This window comes from Anticarsia gemmatalis, chromosome Z (assembly GCF_050436995.1).
Source record: "Anticarsia gemmatalis isolate Benzon Research Colony breed Stoneville strain chromosome Z, ilAntGemm2 primary, whole genome shotgun sequence".
Lineage (NCBI taxonomy): Eukaryota > Metazoa > Arthropoda > Insecta > Lepidoptera > Erebidae > Anticarsia > Anticarsia gemmatalis.
In genome coordinates this window covers 1,920,660-1,938,793 of record NC_134776.1, presented here as the reverse complement: position 1 = coordinate 1,938,793, position 18,134 = coordinate 1,920,660, and the positions used below count along the sequence as shown (strand labels likewise).

Below are 18,134 nucleotides of genomic sequence, written 5' to 3'. Positions count from 1 at the left end.
GACACTACGACTACTTGTTCTATTATTGTTACCTACTAACAAATTAGAACTTCCGCAAAGGTTTATGTAGCTTGGAACATCTTTCTTTGATCCACAGATTTTCTTTTATCTAACACTAAGTCACTTACGAGTATATCATAAATAATATTACTGTGTTCCAATGTCATAAGCAAGTAGCCAAAACAAAAAATAGGCCAGCTTAGACAAAGCACTATTTTTGCAATACATATCGGATTTTTTTGTGTGGTAAATTAGTAACGCCTACGTTTCATACACTTGTTCAAATCATTGTTTTAGAATAACAGATTATAGGTAAATGCGTGTTCGCGTTAATTCACGTATTCTATTATACATTAAACATGCAACGCGAGAGTTTAAAAGTTACAATTACAGATGTGTGGTATTTACAACGGCTTACCTATAAAGTATTTATATCAACATTCCAGTAGACTTCAGACATTACTTGTCAGGAGCAAAACTAGGAACAACTGTACCACAAACGCTTGTTTTTGATCCTATAAATATATAATGTTATTTCACTCACCTGTTATACTGCAGGCCTTCGATAATGCAGCGACTGACGCGCACGCAACCACAAAAATACATGATGATACTTCAGTTATATACTAAATGTTATATAACTGATTTTTGTACAAACTCCACTATGGCTGACGTACGTGACAGTAAGCAAAATTTATTTTTTGCTTGACAATTATTTTGTAAGGAGGTTTTATACATTTTTGTATAAAATCAAAGAGGTTTTTGTTAAACATTTTAAAAGAGATTTTAATGCTTTAAGGCTTTAGTTATGTTTAAATAATATCCATTATGATAATACTCTTATATTGAACAAGAAGAAAAATTGTGAAATGTAGCAAAAATACAGCAATCACCAAATTCAGGTTAACATTTGCAATCATCGTTTGCATTTGCAATCATTCGTATCGTTTTCACGCGAGCAAGCATTATTTGACATGATCAGTTTGAATGAATACGAACAGCGAAAAGCAACAAAAAAAGCATCAAAGCTTACACATTATTTTTTAATTACATTTAATTGAATACCTTTACACTGGAGTTGTGAAGTAACATTACATGCATTTGCATGCCTGTAGATGCATGTGTTTCAAAATTAGGGACAAATAAAAAAATAAAACTTCGTAGCATATGGAGCTTAATAAAAAAGGAATAGTAGAGAGATGAGACTTTTGAATTTTTGTCCGCGAGATATACTAAATGTTGTTGCTGACCGTCTCCTCGGCGCCAACTACATTAACTTGAGGTCGAGGTAAGTGCAGGTGTCAAACAGCCATTGTGTTAGTCAATGGATCACGCACAAAGCCCTCAATGTCTCATATCGCGAAGCAGATATTACATGTGTTAGTTTGAGAGCCGACTGGTTAAATACAGGCTAATTATTTAATTAGCTGTTTTCTTCAAGCAGATAAATTTCCCTGATATAATATTATAAGGTGCCAAAATAATGCAAAGAAAAACATTTTTTGTGTTCACAAATACAGAGGAAGATGAATTTTATTAATTAAATCAAAATTCAATCAAAATCAAATCATTTATTCATTTAGGTCAAATGCTGACACTTATGATAGTCAATGATACTAAGAGTGAATTTACCGCCAGTTCGGTAAATTCACTCTTAAAAACCACTGTAAGCAATATTATACTCTTTCTACGCTTGCCACTTTATGTTATACTTCTTCAACCTTTATTGAGTAGTAGGTAAATGGCATCCGTTTTCTTATATTCTTAAAGTAAAATCAATTTTTAAGGTCTTTTACATCGTCAATCCAAACTTTATTTGAACATAAAATCCTACGTTCCAGCAACTGCTCTCCGACTACACGCTACGGCGTAGGCGCCGTAGGTGCTACATTGTCTACGGCGTAGACACTAAGACGATCGAACTCAATACCTTTCTATGAAATCCTTTCACAATATTTTCTCGGAAGAGGGACAAAGAGAGCCCATTATGGGATTACATGTATGTAATACAATAAGTTAATGGACTTTGACGTCCATAAGAATCTTTTATTCTCGATAACAATGCGGTTCTATTTCTGATATTTGCTTTTACCTGCGATTTTTCTCGCGGATAACAGCTTTAATATTTATTGAAAAGTGTTTTACAGTACTTTGCTGGAATTTTGGTTCAATGTTTTTCTAAGTTCTAAACAAATTATTAAAAAGACTAAAACTGAACATAACTATGAAATTGGTGTATTTTATATCCACATGAGCCATATTATAATATACAATTAGGATCACACCTGTAACAAATATTTGTGTATCACAGGAATCTTTGTTCAATGTGAGTATCGATCTTCTGAGCTCTATAGCAGTGTCTTTCTGACTAGGACAATTTTGTAACGAGCCTCTTCAAAAACTTTAATAAGTACCCTATATATTGCCATGCAATAATAAATTTAAAGTCTAAAATTCTATTCTAACACTATAAATGGCACGCGTACTGCGCAGTGCACAATGCAATTTTAAAGTGAATGTATCTTTCAAACTACTCAACCGATTTTAACCCTTCTTTCTATTTATTTGCAACTATATAAACTTTTTATCTGCAAAGTTTCATAACATTTCTTCCAGTATTTTTCACTATGACGCTCGGAATATCAACAGATAAATTTTCGAATGACTGTCTCTGCTTGGGCCGTAATTGAACGGTATATGATATTTTAAAATGTGATTAGCTTTAAAACTAAGCAACCGATTTTAACCATTCAAGTTTCTGTTGGTCTGTGATAGTATAACCTTTCAAATTGTAACTGGTTTAGTGCTAATATTTTATTAGTTCTTGCTATGGCGCTCGGAATTTAAGTAGACGAAACGTTGAATGACTGTTTTTATTGGAGCGATAGTTTGGTGGTATATGATTCTTTAATTGTGTTTATCTTTTAAAATAAACCACTGATTTTAACCGTTCAAGTTCCTGCTTGTTTCTTATAATAATAATATATACTTTCAAATTGTATCTATTTTAGTACAAATCATGAAGTGCTTTTTGCTATGACGCACGGAATAGAAACAGACAAAAAATCCTAGTATCTCCCAACTAGCACACAAGCGCTATAACAAGCTGCACAATGGCCGGTTAAAGGATTTTTATAACGCCTTAGGCTCCTTAGTAAGAAGTATAGTGGTTCTATAAGCGGCTACAGATCTCTTGTAGCGTCAAATAGGCCCATACTGTCCAGCTTATAGCTCGACATTGGATCTACAGTGGTCGTAAATAGTAATTATAATAGTACGTAGTATAGTAGTAATACAGGAGCGCTAAAATAAGATGAAGGTGGTATAATCGCGCTACAAGAGCTTTTTCGCAGCTTCGTGGCGCTTACCAGCTGTTGTACAGAGGTGGTTAGCGCCACGAGCGTTCGAAAAAGCTCTTGCAGCGCGATTATACCACCTTTACCTTATTTTAGCGCTACTGTGTAACGGTTATAAATGCTAACGCTCTAAATTAGTAATATGGTCGGTTTATTATGGTGTAAACTAAATATATTGTATTAAAATGAATCATCAGTGACAAATGAGGAGACATTTTATTTTTACGGATTGGATTATTAAAATAACAAGTAGTCTATCGCTTTTATTTCTTTGTGTACGTGATATGAAAGTGCGAGTTCCAGTTTGCTGTCAATATATATGTATATTATCGTCAATATTTTCATGGGCCCTCAAAATATTCAGTTTTAAATGCAAAAATTATATAGATATGTGGATTTGGAAATTGTATTTTAAACATAAATAAGACTTTGAGGGTTACAGATAGTTTAATTAGGGTTATAGGTAATAAAAAATGATTTTAATTATGTTAGCGTTACCAGGCTATAGATTTATATGATCTTCAAAAGATCGTAATAACCTCAAAAAATATGTTTGCCAAATGCTGTAATGGCGTCTTGATCAAGCACCTCTCAGAGTTGGTTACATCTGCTCTAGCGGCTTAAGCTGTACAAAGGCTCTAGTGTTTGCTGTTGTAGACCTCAAGGTTCTGCAGTTGTGGCATAGGAGTGCTTCAATATAACTGTTTTGGTCGCACACCAGCATTTTACTCGTACTTTTAGGGGTCAGTCGTTGAATATTAGTTTGAAAATCATTTTTTTGTTATTTATTTTATTTTATTTTATTTTATTTTATTTTATTTTATTTTATTTTATTTTATTTTATTTTATTTTATTTTATTTTATTTTATTTTATTTTATTTTATTTTATTTTATTTTATTTTATTTTATTTTATTTTATTTTATTTTATTTTATTTTATTTTATTTTATTTTATTTTATTTTATTTTATTTTATTTTATTTTATTTTATTTTATTTTATTTTATTTTATTTTATTTTATTTTATTTTATTTTATTTTATTTTATTTTATTTTATTTTATTTTATTTTATTTTATTTTATTTTATTTTATTTTATTTTATTTTATTTTATTTTATTTTATTTTATTTTATTTTATTTTATTTTATTTTATTTTATTTTATTTTATTTTATTTTATTTTATTTTATTTTATTTTATTTTATTTTATTTTATTTTATTTTATTTTATTTTATTTTATTTTATTTTATTTTATTTTATTTTATTTTATTTTTTCTTTAAAAACAGTTGACAGACTGAACCACCACTGCACCTATGTAAATATATTATGATAATAATTTTAAGCTTTAGTATAAAGGTATATTACTCGGTTATAGCGCTTTAGGTGCTTAACATAATTCTGTAATCCCCATGGCTGTAAAAATGTTTCGAATGATACCTTATGTATACATCTATTTGCCGTACAGAAGCCATATAAATATTTGATATTTACGCTCATGAGCGCTATAAGCGCAACGCATAACTCCGTTTAAACTCCTTTATCTCCTAAAGTCCCCTTATACAGTTAACGGTGTTATAGAAGATTCCATTAACTCAGTTATACTTCCCTAGGCTGTCTAGCGATGCAATTACATGCTCATATATCACTATAAGTTATTAGTTTCCTACTAAACGGCTACTGTCCCGCCTAGCTGTTAAAGGGTTTTTTAAATAGCTAGTATACAACTTATAGAGAATTGTACAGCATTTGAACGACTCTTATGCAACTATCAGGCTGTATAACGACTGTATAAGCAGCTTGTGTGCTAGTTGGGCTGTGACATAAATTACATTTAATGTTCAATTCCACTATTACTGAAAAGGATACCAGAATTATAAAAATTATATTCTGATCATTTATAAGACCCTCCTAACCAAATGGCTGGACCAATTTTGAAGAAACTTGGCATGGTGATACTTGAATAATCTAAACATCGAAGTCTGAATCTCAGACAAACAAGAGCTATATTATACATATATATTTATATGTTTTGTTATTTCAAAATTAAGCTTTTTATTTATTAATGTAGACCAACATTACACGAATGTGGAACCGCACCGGTGCTCTTTTAAGTGCTAATTAAATGCATCATTATTTTACGAGGCTGTGTTACGTCTGATACAGAAATAACTGGTGAATTTTAACAAGTACCATCGTATAAATTACGAGGGCCCTTTTAGGCTTGACGCGTCAAAAGGCTTTACTGCGCTAATTAGGTGGTGACACCCCATTACACAAATACTCGCAATGTCGGGAAGCTGTTTACGGATTGACACTGGTGGCGATAAACATTTAAAAGATATTTACTTTCTGGTTTTAAATAGCCGTAAATTCGTTGTAATATAAATAAAAAATGTTTATTTCAAATCCCCAAATTGGCCTAATCCGTTGCCTAGTAGTGCGACAGTAACGGGTCAAAAAAGATACAAAAATATTGATATCGTCTGTAAAAAGTATTTTGCAATACGAATGTCAACTCCGTTTCGAGGCAAATTTAAAATGTGTTTACTAGCTAAACGTAGGGTGTGTAGCTTGAGCAACGAGACCTTGTAGCGCGTGCTACGAGATTTTAAATCATGGAGTCTTGGTAAACAGCATGACCTTATGACTTTTTTTTATTTGGTGAATTTGGTGGTTGATTTCATTTAAAAAAATCTTTTGAGACAGGATATGAAGTATCGGATACTAAAGGCTACAATATTAAATATAAACGTATTATTCGATTTCCACCTGTAACAATATAGTCATTACTCAATTGCAGGTTCGATTCAAACCCGAAATAAAAAATTGTTTGATGCACAAACACTATTTCGTTATAAATAAATAAAATAAATAAATTTAACCGATTACTGTCCCACTGCTGGGCAAGGGTCTCCTCCCGTAATGAGGGAGGGGTTAGGCCTTGAGTCCACCACGCTGGCCAAGTGCGGGTTGGGGACTTTGCATGCTCTCAATAAATGTATTAAACAAATTTTAGGTATGCAAGGTTTCCTCACGATGTTTTCCTTCACCGTTGGAGCATGTGATAATTATTTCTAATACACACATAACTTCGAAAAGTCATTGGTGTGTTGCCTCGGATTCGAACCTCGTTAAGTTTGTTAAATCCACGCAACGTTATTATTTACTAACAAAAAATAAACTAACGCATTGTACGCTTACAATGTTGTTTTGTTTATGTATGAATAAGCTTTTGGTTTGTAAACCGTCGATAAAACATCAAATATCATTGAGTGCAACTGGTTGTGAAAAGCTCCCTCGCAATTTACATGCATACATATTTAATGGTGACATGCAACAAGTAATGTCACACAATACAAACTTGAAACTTGGGTGAACGAAACACAGCGCAACAATATTGGCATAGTGTTTCATTCATTCTATGGTTAGTGTGTCTACCTAGCGTCAAAGTTATTCAAGCCGCCCGAACGGGCCGAACGGCTACGTGATAGTTAAACCACTGTTATCTGATTTCAATCAAGATAGCAGTGGTTTGCAACCGCGAAGGGTCGGAGCATGGAGGCTTTCAACTCATGACCTGATCCATCCTGACACCCATCTAAATGATGTGCGCGCTAAAGTTACTTAACCAACTGATTGCTTATCGACCGGTGAGGGCAACTAGCTATGAGCGGTAAACGTGGTCGCTTCGCCACTGTAACCACTGCAGAGTGGATTTAGATTGACACACACTAAATATAATCTGTGATACTTACACGAGAGAGTAACGGAGTTTGGAATTCAGTTATGAAAGTTTTATAAGTGGTATAACTATCGTACAAACTTTGCTTAGTTTAGAATCAAAAGGCGAAGTGTGTAAAAATTATTGCAGATGTTTTATACATAAGTTGTCACTTTATCTTTCAGATTGGTTATCCAACTCATCTACATACATATAAGTCGCGAAACTGGCTATTAATGTTTTTTGATGTTTTGGTAGTACTATGCAGCGGTCGTGTTAAATAAAGGTCTTTAGTTCCCGATCGCATGGAAATTATGCGTGTGGGGTATTGTGCGTGTAGATATTGAATGTTGATGTAGACAGGAGATAGTTCTGACTTCGATTCCTATTCGGATCAAATATTTGTGTGAACTTTGAGTAATCCTTTTCGAATTGTAGTTGGTGTTAATTAATTGTACTTTTGTAAGGTAATGCGCGAAATTAAAAATATTTATTTTTTACATAATATATGTACATAAACACGCCTTTTTCATAGGATTAGGTAGAGACGAAATAATGCTACTTGTTACGATGCTTACAAACATACATAATTCTTATCATACATTTATTTTTTGGCGTGGGAATAAATTTCTTTTATATGACTTTTCACTTACTGACTTTTTATGTATCAAATTAACATGTAGGTATTACATTTTTGTGTTTTTTTAATAGTTTCGAATACGGAGAAAATGGGACTCAATTAAGTGATAAACGACGTATTTTTGTAAAACCTCCATTTTGTAATGTGTTAGAAATTGCACAACGATTCTGAAAATTGTGACGGAAAATTAGTAAAATGTTTCGCCGATATGTCAAAAAAATGTAACCGTACTTTTGATTTTAATGAATCCTTAATTACTTTCATTGAGCTGTAACTATAGGTGCCAGAATATTTTCTCGCTCTTTATTTTTAAATACATTACACCTGACTAAAAGAAGTATATAAACAGTGTATAATAAATTGTATTTGCATAATATTTTTTCTGTTTTTTGAATAAGTATTTATACATTTACAAAAATATTAATTCCACGTTTGCTTATTTAAAAAAAAAATGTCTGAACATAATGCCAGAAAAATCAAAAATCTTAACAAAAAAATCTGATAAGCTAAACAAGTTTAATACTTAAACAAAACCGCGTAGTATAATCTCAAAATCAAAATAAAAACCGAAAAATCACAGTTTAACAAAAACAATGCCGCGGAAATTGTCCAAAAAAACTTTACCGCGCCTTGTTTGTAGACCTTGAAAACTATCGTGCATCTGTGCAAAGAGAGCGAGAGGACTATTGCCGTCTCGCTCGCACAAATCCCAAATCGATATACGGCATTAAACAATTGTAAATTCTAGTGTCATACACACAGAATATTATTTTAAATAAGTGAGGTATCGGCCCCGCCCCTTTGGAGCGCGGGCTCAGAGGTGGAGGTGCCCCCGCCCCCCCGCGTCACGCTACGAACTGACAAGCAGCAGTCACGTGTATTGCACACATTGACGCGTCGGTGCACGCGTGAGCTCGTGCATTTATGTAAACGTCTAAGCGTGTATTGTGTAAGGTCCAAAATGTTCTGCACAGTTTATGTAATTGCGTTTGTAATAGCGAGCCTCACCGTTGTCCGCCGGACTAGGGCAGGCCGCTGTTTACTTTTTCACGGCGCACGCTGTTGCGGAATATCAGAAACTTTGACCAGTCCTAAGAAAAAGTCCAAGCGCTCATTAGAAACAGCATTACGTGAGTCAATTCAAATTTGTAGAATATTAATGTTGTTTAAATAATAGTTAGAGCACCGCAGTGTTGCTTGTTGTTCTTAACTTATTAAAACTTAACTATTATTATTTTTCATGTTTCAAATCCATTAATCATCATCACCACATGGCATATCACCATACTTCGAGCACCATTGAGGAACTTAAAAAAGAAAATAGAAAAGTTCGACGCGGAACCTGAACCCGAGACCTCATGTTCACCAATCATGTATCCGACCATCATCATGTTCACCAATCACAACTAAACAATATTTGAATGTCTATGCAAAATCAAGCCTATTTGACGCAACAGTTGTGCCATGCGGTCGAGAACAACCGCATGGGCAATTAATATCCTTCTGTCGGATATACGACGAGGGCAATCAATTCAATTGAAACTGTAAACTGCGCAGGAGATTGATAAGAGCCTCTGCAGACGAGCGTTTGTGCTGCGTAGGCGTTTGATGATCGTATGCGCAGCACGGACGCCGCGCATGCGTGGTGTGGGCGTCGCTTTTTCACGCGACTCAGTCGGCATAAGATTTCTTTTGAAATCGCCATGCTAACGTCGATCGTTCAAGTCTATGCAAAACTTTATTGATACTCTCTAGGTTCAGCCAGCCAGTATCTCAATAGTGTACATCAATTTGATGGTTACTATTCAATGCATTACTGCTTTGACGTAACGTGTTAATCACTAAGGGATAAAACAATGTACAGCATAATGACTTTCAAAAACTTGGGTGGCGGATCCTCACTTTCATAGACTAGTAGGACGGCTTTTTGATATGATTATTAAGAAGTCAAGAGTTTGACCGATGATTTTCCAGTTTCTTAGAAGTTTGAAGTCCAACCAACTTACCTATAATCATAATATACCTGAAATATGATGACAGTCACGAAGGACAACACGGAATTATAACAATACTAATAGGACTATTACTTTTCTGCTTCAGCGCGCTTGAGATATTGGGATAAAAGAAAACAACAATTTCTTTACTTATTGAAAATCACAAAAGAAAGAATAAAAAAGAAAAAACATTTATTTCATTCATAGATGAAAGAAAATCGTAACAATATTGAACAAAATTAAAAAAATAGTCGTGAAAAAGAAACATTGTACAGTCAATCACATAAATCTTAAAAACTTTTCAATTGTGTTCTTAATAAAATTTCTTCATAAGAGTTTTATCATTGAATACTCATTTAATTGAATATTGTTGCGACTTAAACATATTATTATTTTAGATCAAATTTTCATTTACTTTAAAAGACTGCCAACTTACTCTCCCTTTCAAAAGCGGCTTAGATCAAACATAACAAGGCTATCACACAACACATCGCTATAATACGTCAAACATTTAAAAACACTTGAAAAAGCTGACGAACGCGCGAATGCGCAGCGGCTCGTTCATTCAGTTGGCCAGATGTTTTTACGCCGCCAGACTCCTGTATAAAACTCGATACATATAGTAGCGTACCCGCCATTTAACAACAGGAATATTTACAATTTGCGCACGAACGGCATCGGAGTAAAAATCTACCGTCATAAAAATGTACTTATTAATTAGAGAGATAATAATATTTTAAAGGCTTTACTTCTACTACAAGTATACCGAAGATTGACAATAGTAGTCGGAATTTGTAATGCATTTAAAATGCAAATAAACATTTTTTTTTTGGTAACATATCTTTCATTATTTCGTGTCTGATTATGCGTGTATAAATTTCATTTCAGTTTTGTAAAACTAACATACGAGACGAAAATTACACAACTCACTTACCGATAAAGCGTCATAGATTTCCAACCATGAGTTTAATAATTTTGGCGGTCGACTGTCTTTATTATATATATATATATATATATTATTAGTCTAGCCGTTCGATGTAATTGCAGATTATCAATGCTCCAGCGATTAATCGCATCAACTGCCCCTCGCTGTTACATTAATAAACACATACCTTTCACTAGCCAGCCCTATCCATTAGTGAAAATTGAAATAGAATCCGTTTAGTAGTTTCCGAGATTATCGTACGCAGATAGACGCGTAGGGGGACTCAGTTTTCATACATACACATGTATATAGGCTTAGGTGATATGGTTCGAACCTGTCTGGTCATTTTAAAATAGATTAGTGATTGACTAGCGGACCAGCGAGGGCCGCTCGTACTAGTAAATGATTCGGGTAAAGAGACAAATATATTTTGAGGATCACGTGGCTTAGTGTAGAGTTGCGGCACGGATCGATCTCTGAAGTTAAGCTTCGCTTGCCGGGGTCGTTCTGTGTGGGTGACCATATCATACATTTCGAGTTCCTCCGTGTTTCGGAAGGCACGTTAAGTAGTAGGTCCCGTTAACAGTAGTGAGAAGCTTGGAAGTCTGACAACTAGTCTTACCGAAAGGAATCAAAATTTCATAACCCGGGTAGATGGGTTGTGGAGGTCCGATAGGCAGTCGCTCAATGTAAAATACTAGCATGTATTGGAAAAAAGGCTGAGCTGAGTGTGGCAAAACATTTCGAAAAATAAAAAAAAAATTTTTTGTCCAATCTTCAGTTATTTACATAAATAAATAAATTTCATGGAAACCTGTTTTAGTTGATCGGGTAATGTAGCAAGCGTAAGACAGAGAGACATTCAGGTCAGCAGCTTTTCGCAGTTATAGTAATTAAGTAGCATGTAGAGTGTAGACAGACATTCGGAGAAACTAAGATTATTACGGTTTACGTAGATGCATTGATGAATAAATGCCATTCAAGGCTATTTTTTAAACAAACCTAAGTTTTGTGCAGAATATCCAGTTTCTCGTTTATTTCAGTGTAACTTCAAAGGACACATTCCCAGTCTTAATGATAAGAGGAACTACAAATAGGATAGCTAGAATCTTGAACTGTAAAACAATGAAGGGTGATATAAATTAAAGGTTTTCTACCAGGAACTAAGGACTGATTAAAATAATTGTTTTTTTTTTCATATTTAATTATTTTATAATATTACTAAATTGGATAAATATGTTTGTAACTGTCGGGGCAATATTGTTGGGATCCCCTCTCGAAGTTGGGCCAGTTAGCATGTATGAAGAAATTGGCGGTTAATATTTTTCTAAAACATAACTATTTACAATGTCTGGGAGCGCGGTAGAAGACAAGCCAAGCGAAGCGTAAACCTACGTTTCTTCGAAGGGTTTCGTTTTTTTTTAACCCTCATAAAGAGTTGGTTTCTGATGTATCAGACAGTTCTTAGAATATGTTGTAAATAATAGATATTTTTTAAAACATAAATAGACGTAACATAAGATCTGACTCTTTAAAAAGTTGACTCAATTATTTGTCACTTGCGACCGAGCCTGCAAACCACCCTTTTGCTAGTGGTGACTGATGTTGATCACTAAAACCACTATAACCTGACCGTCAAAATGATTGAGCATTTTTTGGCAGTCGGCCAACACCGGTTTATTTGCACATACATTTATACGTAACTAATAGTTTATAGTGTTGTGAGGGGAAAGAGGGAATGTAAAATAGCGATTAATGTAACGGCGTGGTGTTAGATGTTTTAAGTTACTACTTTTGATCTTATGAGGGTTTGTTCATGGATAAAATGATTTAGTACTTTCAACGTACCATTACTTTGTTCGTTGTAAAGTTTTCAAAAAGATTTCGGTAGGTGACTGTATAATTTTATTCGATGATGGTACCATGTTAGAGATACAATTGTTAAAAATGCAAATCGATTTGTAGTTGTGGAATCAAAAAATGAATACTATTGGAATTGTCTGTTTTTAGTGTACTTGTTAAAATAAAAACGACATTCTTTAAAATATCTCTCTTTTGAGTTGTGTTGGTTGTATTGTAGGTAGTTGCAAAAACGCTTCGACATCGCTTTTCAATACGTTACATTAATGTTGCGGTGTTGTAGTGAAAGAGATAGTAATGGCTTGGCGGTCTTAGATATTTGATGATAAGAAATTTTAATTACGGATATTAATTTTATTTTTGTTTTAAACAAATTGTGCTTATTATACCTAGCTGAGATAACACAGTTTAATTTTTCGAATCGACACCAAATAAAGAATAGTAACGTAGAAAACATACATCAGAAAATAATGCATACCTTTCAATCATGCGTTAGTTTCGAAGAGCCCTATTTGGCTTTAGCTCGAATCTGCTTCAATCCAATTTGATTTTTCGGAAGAAAACCTACTGTTCGTTTTTGAGAATTTAGTATTTCATCTTTATATGCGTCCTCCTTCTACTAACTGTATTCCGAGTGCAGTACCTCGATTCTGTACCACTATCGACTACCGACAACCGGCTAGCTATCGAAATTTTGACATTTAGAATGTACTGCCAAACAGTTTCCTACGACACCCGTCAGAGGCGCTGATCTGATTTTCATACAAAATTTCTCGATGACAGTTCGGTTGTCATTAGTCGATAGTGGTAGAGAATCGAGGTACTGGAATTCGTTTATAGAGAGAAATGGTTTAAGCAAATTCTCGTACGACGTTTTTCCTTCTCTAAGCAAAGCGTATGAGTATTTCTATGAAACGTTGTCTATGGTCTTGCGGTTTCGAGACGAGGTACAATTCAACATCGTTTGTGCACACGTGCAACAAGACGATTATTATGAAAGCTTTATGCTCTCTGAATTTCAGTTCTATCAAATTCTCGTAAGTGTATTTGAGATACGAATATTATTAAAATGAAATAAGGTATGTTAAGTTATTTCGACTATTTAATTGAACTGGTTACGGTAAAAGATGGACTGAGTGAAATTTTACATGACTTTTTTTTTTATTTAAAGACACTTTGATGCAACTTTGAGAAACTGAATGAGAAAAAATTTAATTGAAATTGAAGAGTTTGTTAAATTGGCAGTGGTATTCTTTAAAGTCGTTATTATCAATGAGCAAACAAGATACGATTAGATATTTAAAATTACTTAAAATTTTTTTTTGAGATATGCGGTTCTCGATAGTCGATAGTGTCTCAAAATCGTCACCACGTGAATAATACGACTTTTTTCTGAATTATTCTTTACCTTTAAGATAAATAACATAACATACAATAATGACTTCATAACAGACCAGTAAATTAATCTCGCTGACGTTCAATTTACCACCTGATTGGTCTCAACTGCAGACATCTTGGGCCCCGAGGCAAGCTTCTGTTAGTTACATATGCTTGACACATAATATTGTTATGATTTCAATGCACTAATTGTATTGAGGAATGGCTGCATAGTCTTTATACAATTAAACAGTGGAGACACAAAGGGATATTGTTGATGACTATCGATTAGATTTTGTCTTCATATTGTCATGCAACGATGTGGAAATCCCAGACAGTAGGACGGCAAACGGCACTGTAGCGCGATTTTCTACAGTCGGTACTGTCGACTAGCGAGCGTTTGATATTTCAAATGATTTAAGGTTAGTTAGTATTTGTGTAACACGCTAGGGGCGTTGGTCAGTTATTCATACGTTAATACTCGGTTGAAAAAGAAGTAGTTGAAAGAGAAAGCACTCTTCCGACACATGTGATGAAATATAGACGACAGAATTTTTTCATTGCTATTTCTTAGTATTGCCAATTTCACTTGTTCACTTTACTTCGCTTTTCAGATTATAGTCTCGAGTACGCGTTAAAACGGTAAATAACTTGAAAATAAAATAATCATTATTAAATTATAAATAAATCACTGGTCAATAACGGCACAATTCCAAATAAACACGAATCATTTCTATCTTTCTTTTTTCAATTCACCACTATACAAAAATAACTTAAACAAAAACAAAATAACTATCATTTGCAATCTCAAAATATCAACCCCGTCTTCAATTCATTGTCAATTAAAACAAACTCAATAATAATATGATCGTTGATATGAAACTGTCAAACAATCAAAACTGATCAAGGTTAAAAGCTTTCTAAAGTCATATTCAACTGTATCTCAAAATAGGAGGCTATTTTGCATAATATATTCTATCTCAGGCAATTCACAATCTAAATCCGTGGAGTTGCCGAGAAAATATAATATATCGGCGACTATTTATTAAAGAAGAAACCATCGGAAATTAGGACATAATATGTCGATGGTCTTTGGACTATAAACTGCATCGGGCGTTTCACACAATTGCCCCGCATTAGGCAGCACAGCGCGATAAGGCGTATTCTCAAGTAAATATTTATCTTTAAACAGAAAACACGCCTAGCGTGATATACGGAAAACGCTTTCGAGCGCCTGGATGCAATGAAATAAAAAAGAATCTAATTGGGTTCAAATTCTAAAAACTATTTCAAAACTACTTCTTCTTCGTGTCAATGTTTTTTTTTATAATCTTAATTTCAAAACTACTACACACGTAGCTACGATTATATTATTAGGGCAAGGTGACTATAGATACTACACCAAGCGAGCAGGATAAGCAAACCACGCTACCTATCAAATATTTGACAATCTTTGTGTAAGAGATTCTATATTACGAGATGCAAATCTACACTCCCACACCACGCAGCGTGAAACAGGACAGTACAATTCGCCTCATATTACAGCATTCGATTCCATTCAAAAATTTCACCGTTCAAACTGCATTCCTTTTCTTTCCTTTGTCATCTTTGATCTTCTAAGCACTTCATTGTCTCACTAAAAACTTTGGTGTTTTTAAAATAATATGTTGTATCGTCCTCGGAAACGTACAGATATTTACTGAGTTTTTACTTTAAGCGGAAATATTCTAATTTTAATAATTATCATTGTTCTAACAACTTTGTAATTCGTTTGACGATTGATGTGGGGCCGCGAATTGTTTGCAAGCTCTCACTCTCTATTACCTGTACCTGTAGTAACTGTGGGGTTAAAGATTCAGTAATACGTTTACTTGATATTAATTTAACTTGCTCTCTTTTACCAAATGGTTGGTCAAAATATCCTTTATTTCGTTAGCATTCTACAAAGTACCTATCATAGAATTCTTTGATTGATGAAATGGCGTTAGTCATGAGAAAAAACGGCAAGAAACTCACGGCTTTCGTTATTTTACTCATATTAGTCTCTATCTATCTATAAACCTCTCTACATATTTGTCTCTGGCGTTTCTTTCCCCTCCGAACTGATAAAAGGGCACTTAAATTAATTTTAATATAGAATTTTTAAAGACGTCAAAGGGGCTTGCGATATTGGTATGATTTTACCGTCTGGCTTGAGTCTGGGGGTAGCAGCGGTAAGCCGTCAACCAAGGGGCTTATAATAAAACTTTTTGTACCTCGCTTTTAACCGTCGTCTCGTCGTCAATATACTGCTAAGTACCATCCTTTGTAGAGTTATTGTAAGTGGTGAATAATACATATCTGCTTCATATAGTGGTGGTATAAAGTTCTTTGTACTTATACGTCGATGTATCCATCGCCTCTTTGTCAAAAGTAGAAGGCTGGGATAGCTGGTTAGGTAATTGTGACTGGTTTCCAATGTTTAACCCCAATACAAGCAATATCATTTTTGAGAACACCACTAAGATAATAAGATAAATTGATAATTTCAATAGATAATAGAGTTAGGTAGTTATTTTCTGATGATCATTCCTTATCATTTTTTATCACCCAAATCAAAAACCTTTTTTTATAAATACTATTTAGGCACAGACTACAACCAAACTCCAACAAAATATTTCACAACCAATATTTAATACAATCACTACTGTAACTGGTGACAAAAGTCCTCCCCAATGACGTCCATACATACACAATGGAGCCATCAGTCACACTCGCGCTCGTCCGAAATGCTCCACGCACCAAAATAAGTTCCGACTACATAATTAACAGTTACAAACAAACACTCTTTGGCATTTTCACTATTTATGCGATCCTGACGAGTACAGTCGGTAGGGAAAATCACTGAACAAAGGCTCAAAAATAAAAACGCTTTAGATATGACTTTGCCCATAATTTAGTTAGGACCTCTCGAGAATAATTCTACATAGATATTATAAGGAAGATGATATATGTAGCTAACTAAGTAGCACACTGCGATACTGAAAATAAGTGTAGGTACTGTACAATTATACTGAAACAAATTTTTATATTAAGAGCTAAAAAAAGTCTTTGAACAACTCTCAACTCATAACCATGAAATTTCGCTCTCTCTCTCGTCAGTTGCTTCCGATCGCTGAAATCACAGAGACAGTAAAAACTTTAACTCAAATTAATAAAAATCTCCAACCAGGCTCTGAGCAAATACTCGAGCCTACACAAATATTTGTCATGGCTGGACAGGAACTGACAAAATAAAAAGCAAAATATTATAACGTACCTTTGATGGACGTTCCTAGTGCGTGGAAGCGGAATATGTAAACACCACTGTAAAAATGATATTATAAGCGACGGTTTTTTTCTAATATTACAACGCACGTTGTCGGTAAATACGAACTGGATTTTAAATATCGAGTCAGTTTAAAATACAGATTCTTTAATATTGAAATGATAATATTATTTCTTAATATATGGAAATAAATCTTCTAAATACATGTTCGCACCATAGCCATAGTTTTGATTAACTTTACCAAATTGCATATTTTTTTATTTAATAAGTAATGTTTTTGAGTTTGATAAAGTTTTTATCAGATTGTCGGAATAAAATACTACGATGAATATTGATGAGAAAAATCTAGCCGTACCGCTAGTTTCTCAATGGAAAAGCAAGTAATTTATCTACTTAATTAACCAATGTGAAAGTTAATGAATTCTCAGGCAGTTTGTTGAGCAAATAATTGGCTCTACTTAATGGCTCAACGAACTGGCAGTCTCGAGAAAATCTCGACTACCCTTGTTAATTGGCAAGTAGTCTTTACATTTCTGAGAAACGTTCATACCTATGCCTAATAACGTACGTATTATAACCACAAAACAATATAAGTATATTAATTTGAAAAACAAAAGGATTTTTAAAAAGGGTCATTGTTATTTTGCCGTGACTGTACTTCATTGGGCGCTCATTGACGGAATAGTTAATGACAGCCGGTAGGGGTGTGATCCCATGGCGGCAGGGGGTGTTTAGGACGTTAGTATATTATAAACCTAGGCCTTAATTGAATTTAGGCAGTGTAGGCTAACTTAGTGCTCATTTTGAATACTCTTATTAACGACTACGAAATAATATTTATGTTCAAACTCGTATACAATTAAATTAATTTTAAACAATTAAATCGTGATATTTTTAATTCCTTTAGTTAAATAGTTCAGTTTAAAACGCGAACAATTTTTATTTAATTACTGAACAGC

At 33.8% G+C, this 18,134-nt stretch overlaps 2 protein-coding genes across 5 annotated transcripts in view; one reads left to right on the top strand and one right to left on the bottom strand.

Moving 5' to 3' along the window:
- The window catches only part of LOC142986165 (succinate dehydrogenase cytochrome b556 subunit-like), a 75,837-nt gene extending 75,153 nt beyond the window's left edge, over positions 1-684 (bottom strand). The window contains exon 1 of the mRNA XM_076134472.1: positions 545-684. Coding sequence (XP_075990587.1) covers positions 545-606 — 62 coding nt within the window. The 5' untranslated portion in view covers positions 607-684. The remainder of the gene's footprint in view (positions 1-544) is intronic.
- LOC142986163 (protein SCAI) overlaps positions 1-18,134 on the top strand; it is a 126,892-nt gene that overhangs the window by 25,363 nt on the left and 83,395 nt on the right. The window lies entirely within an intron of this gene.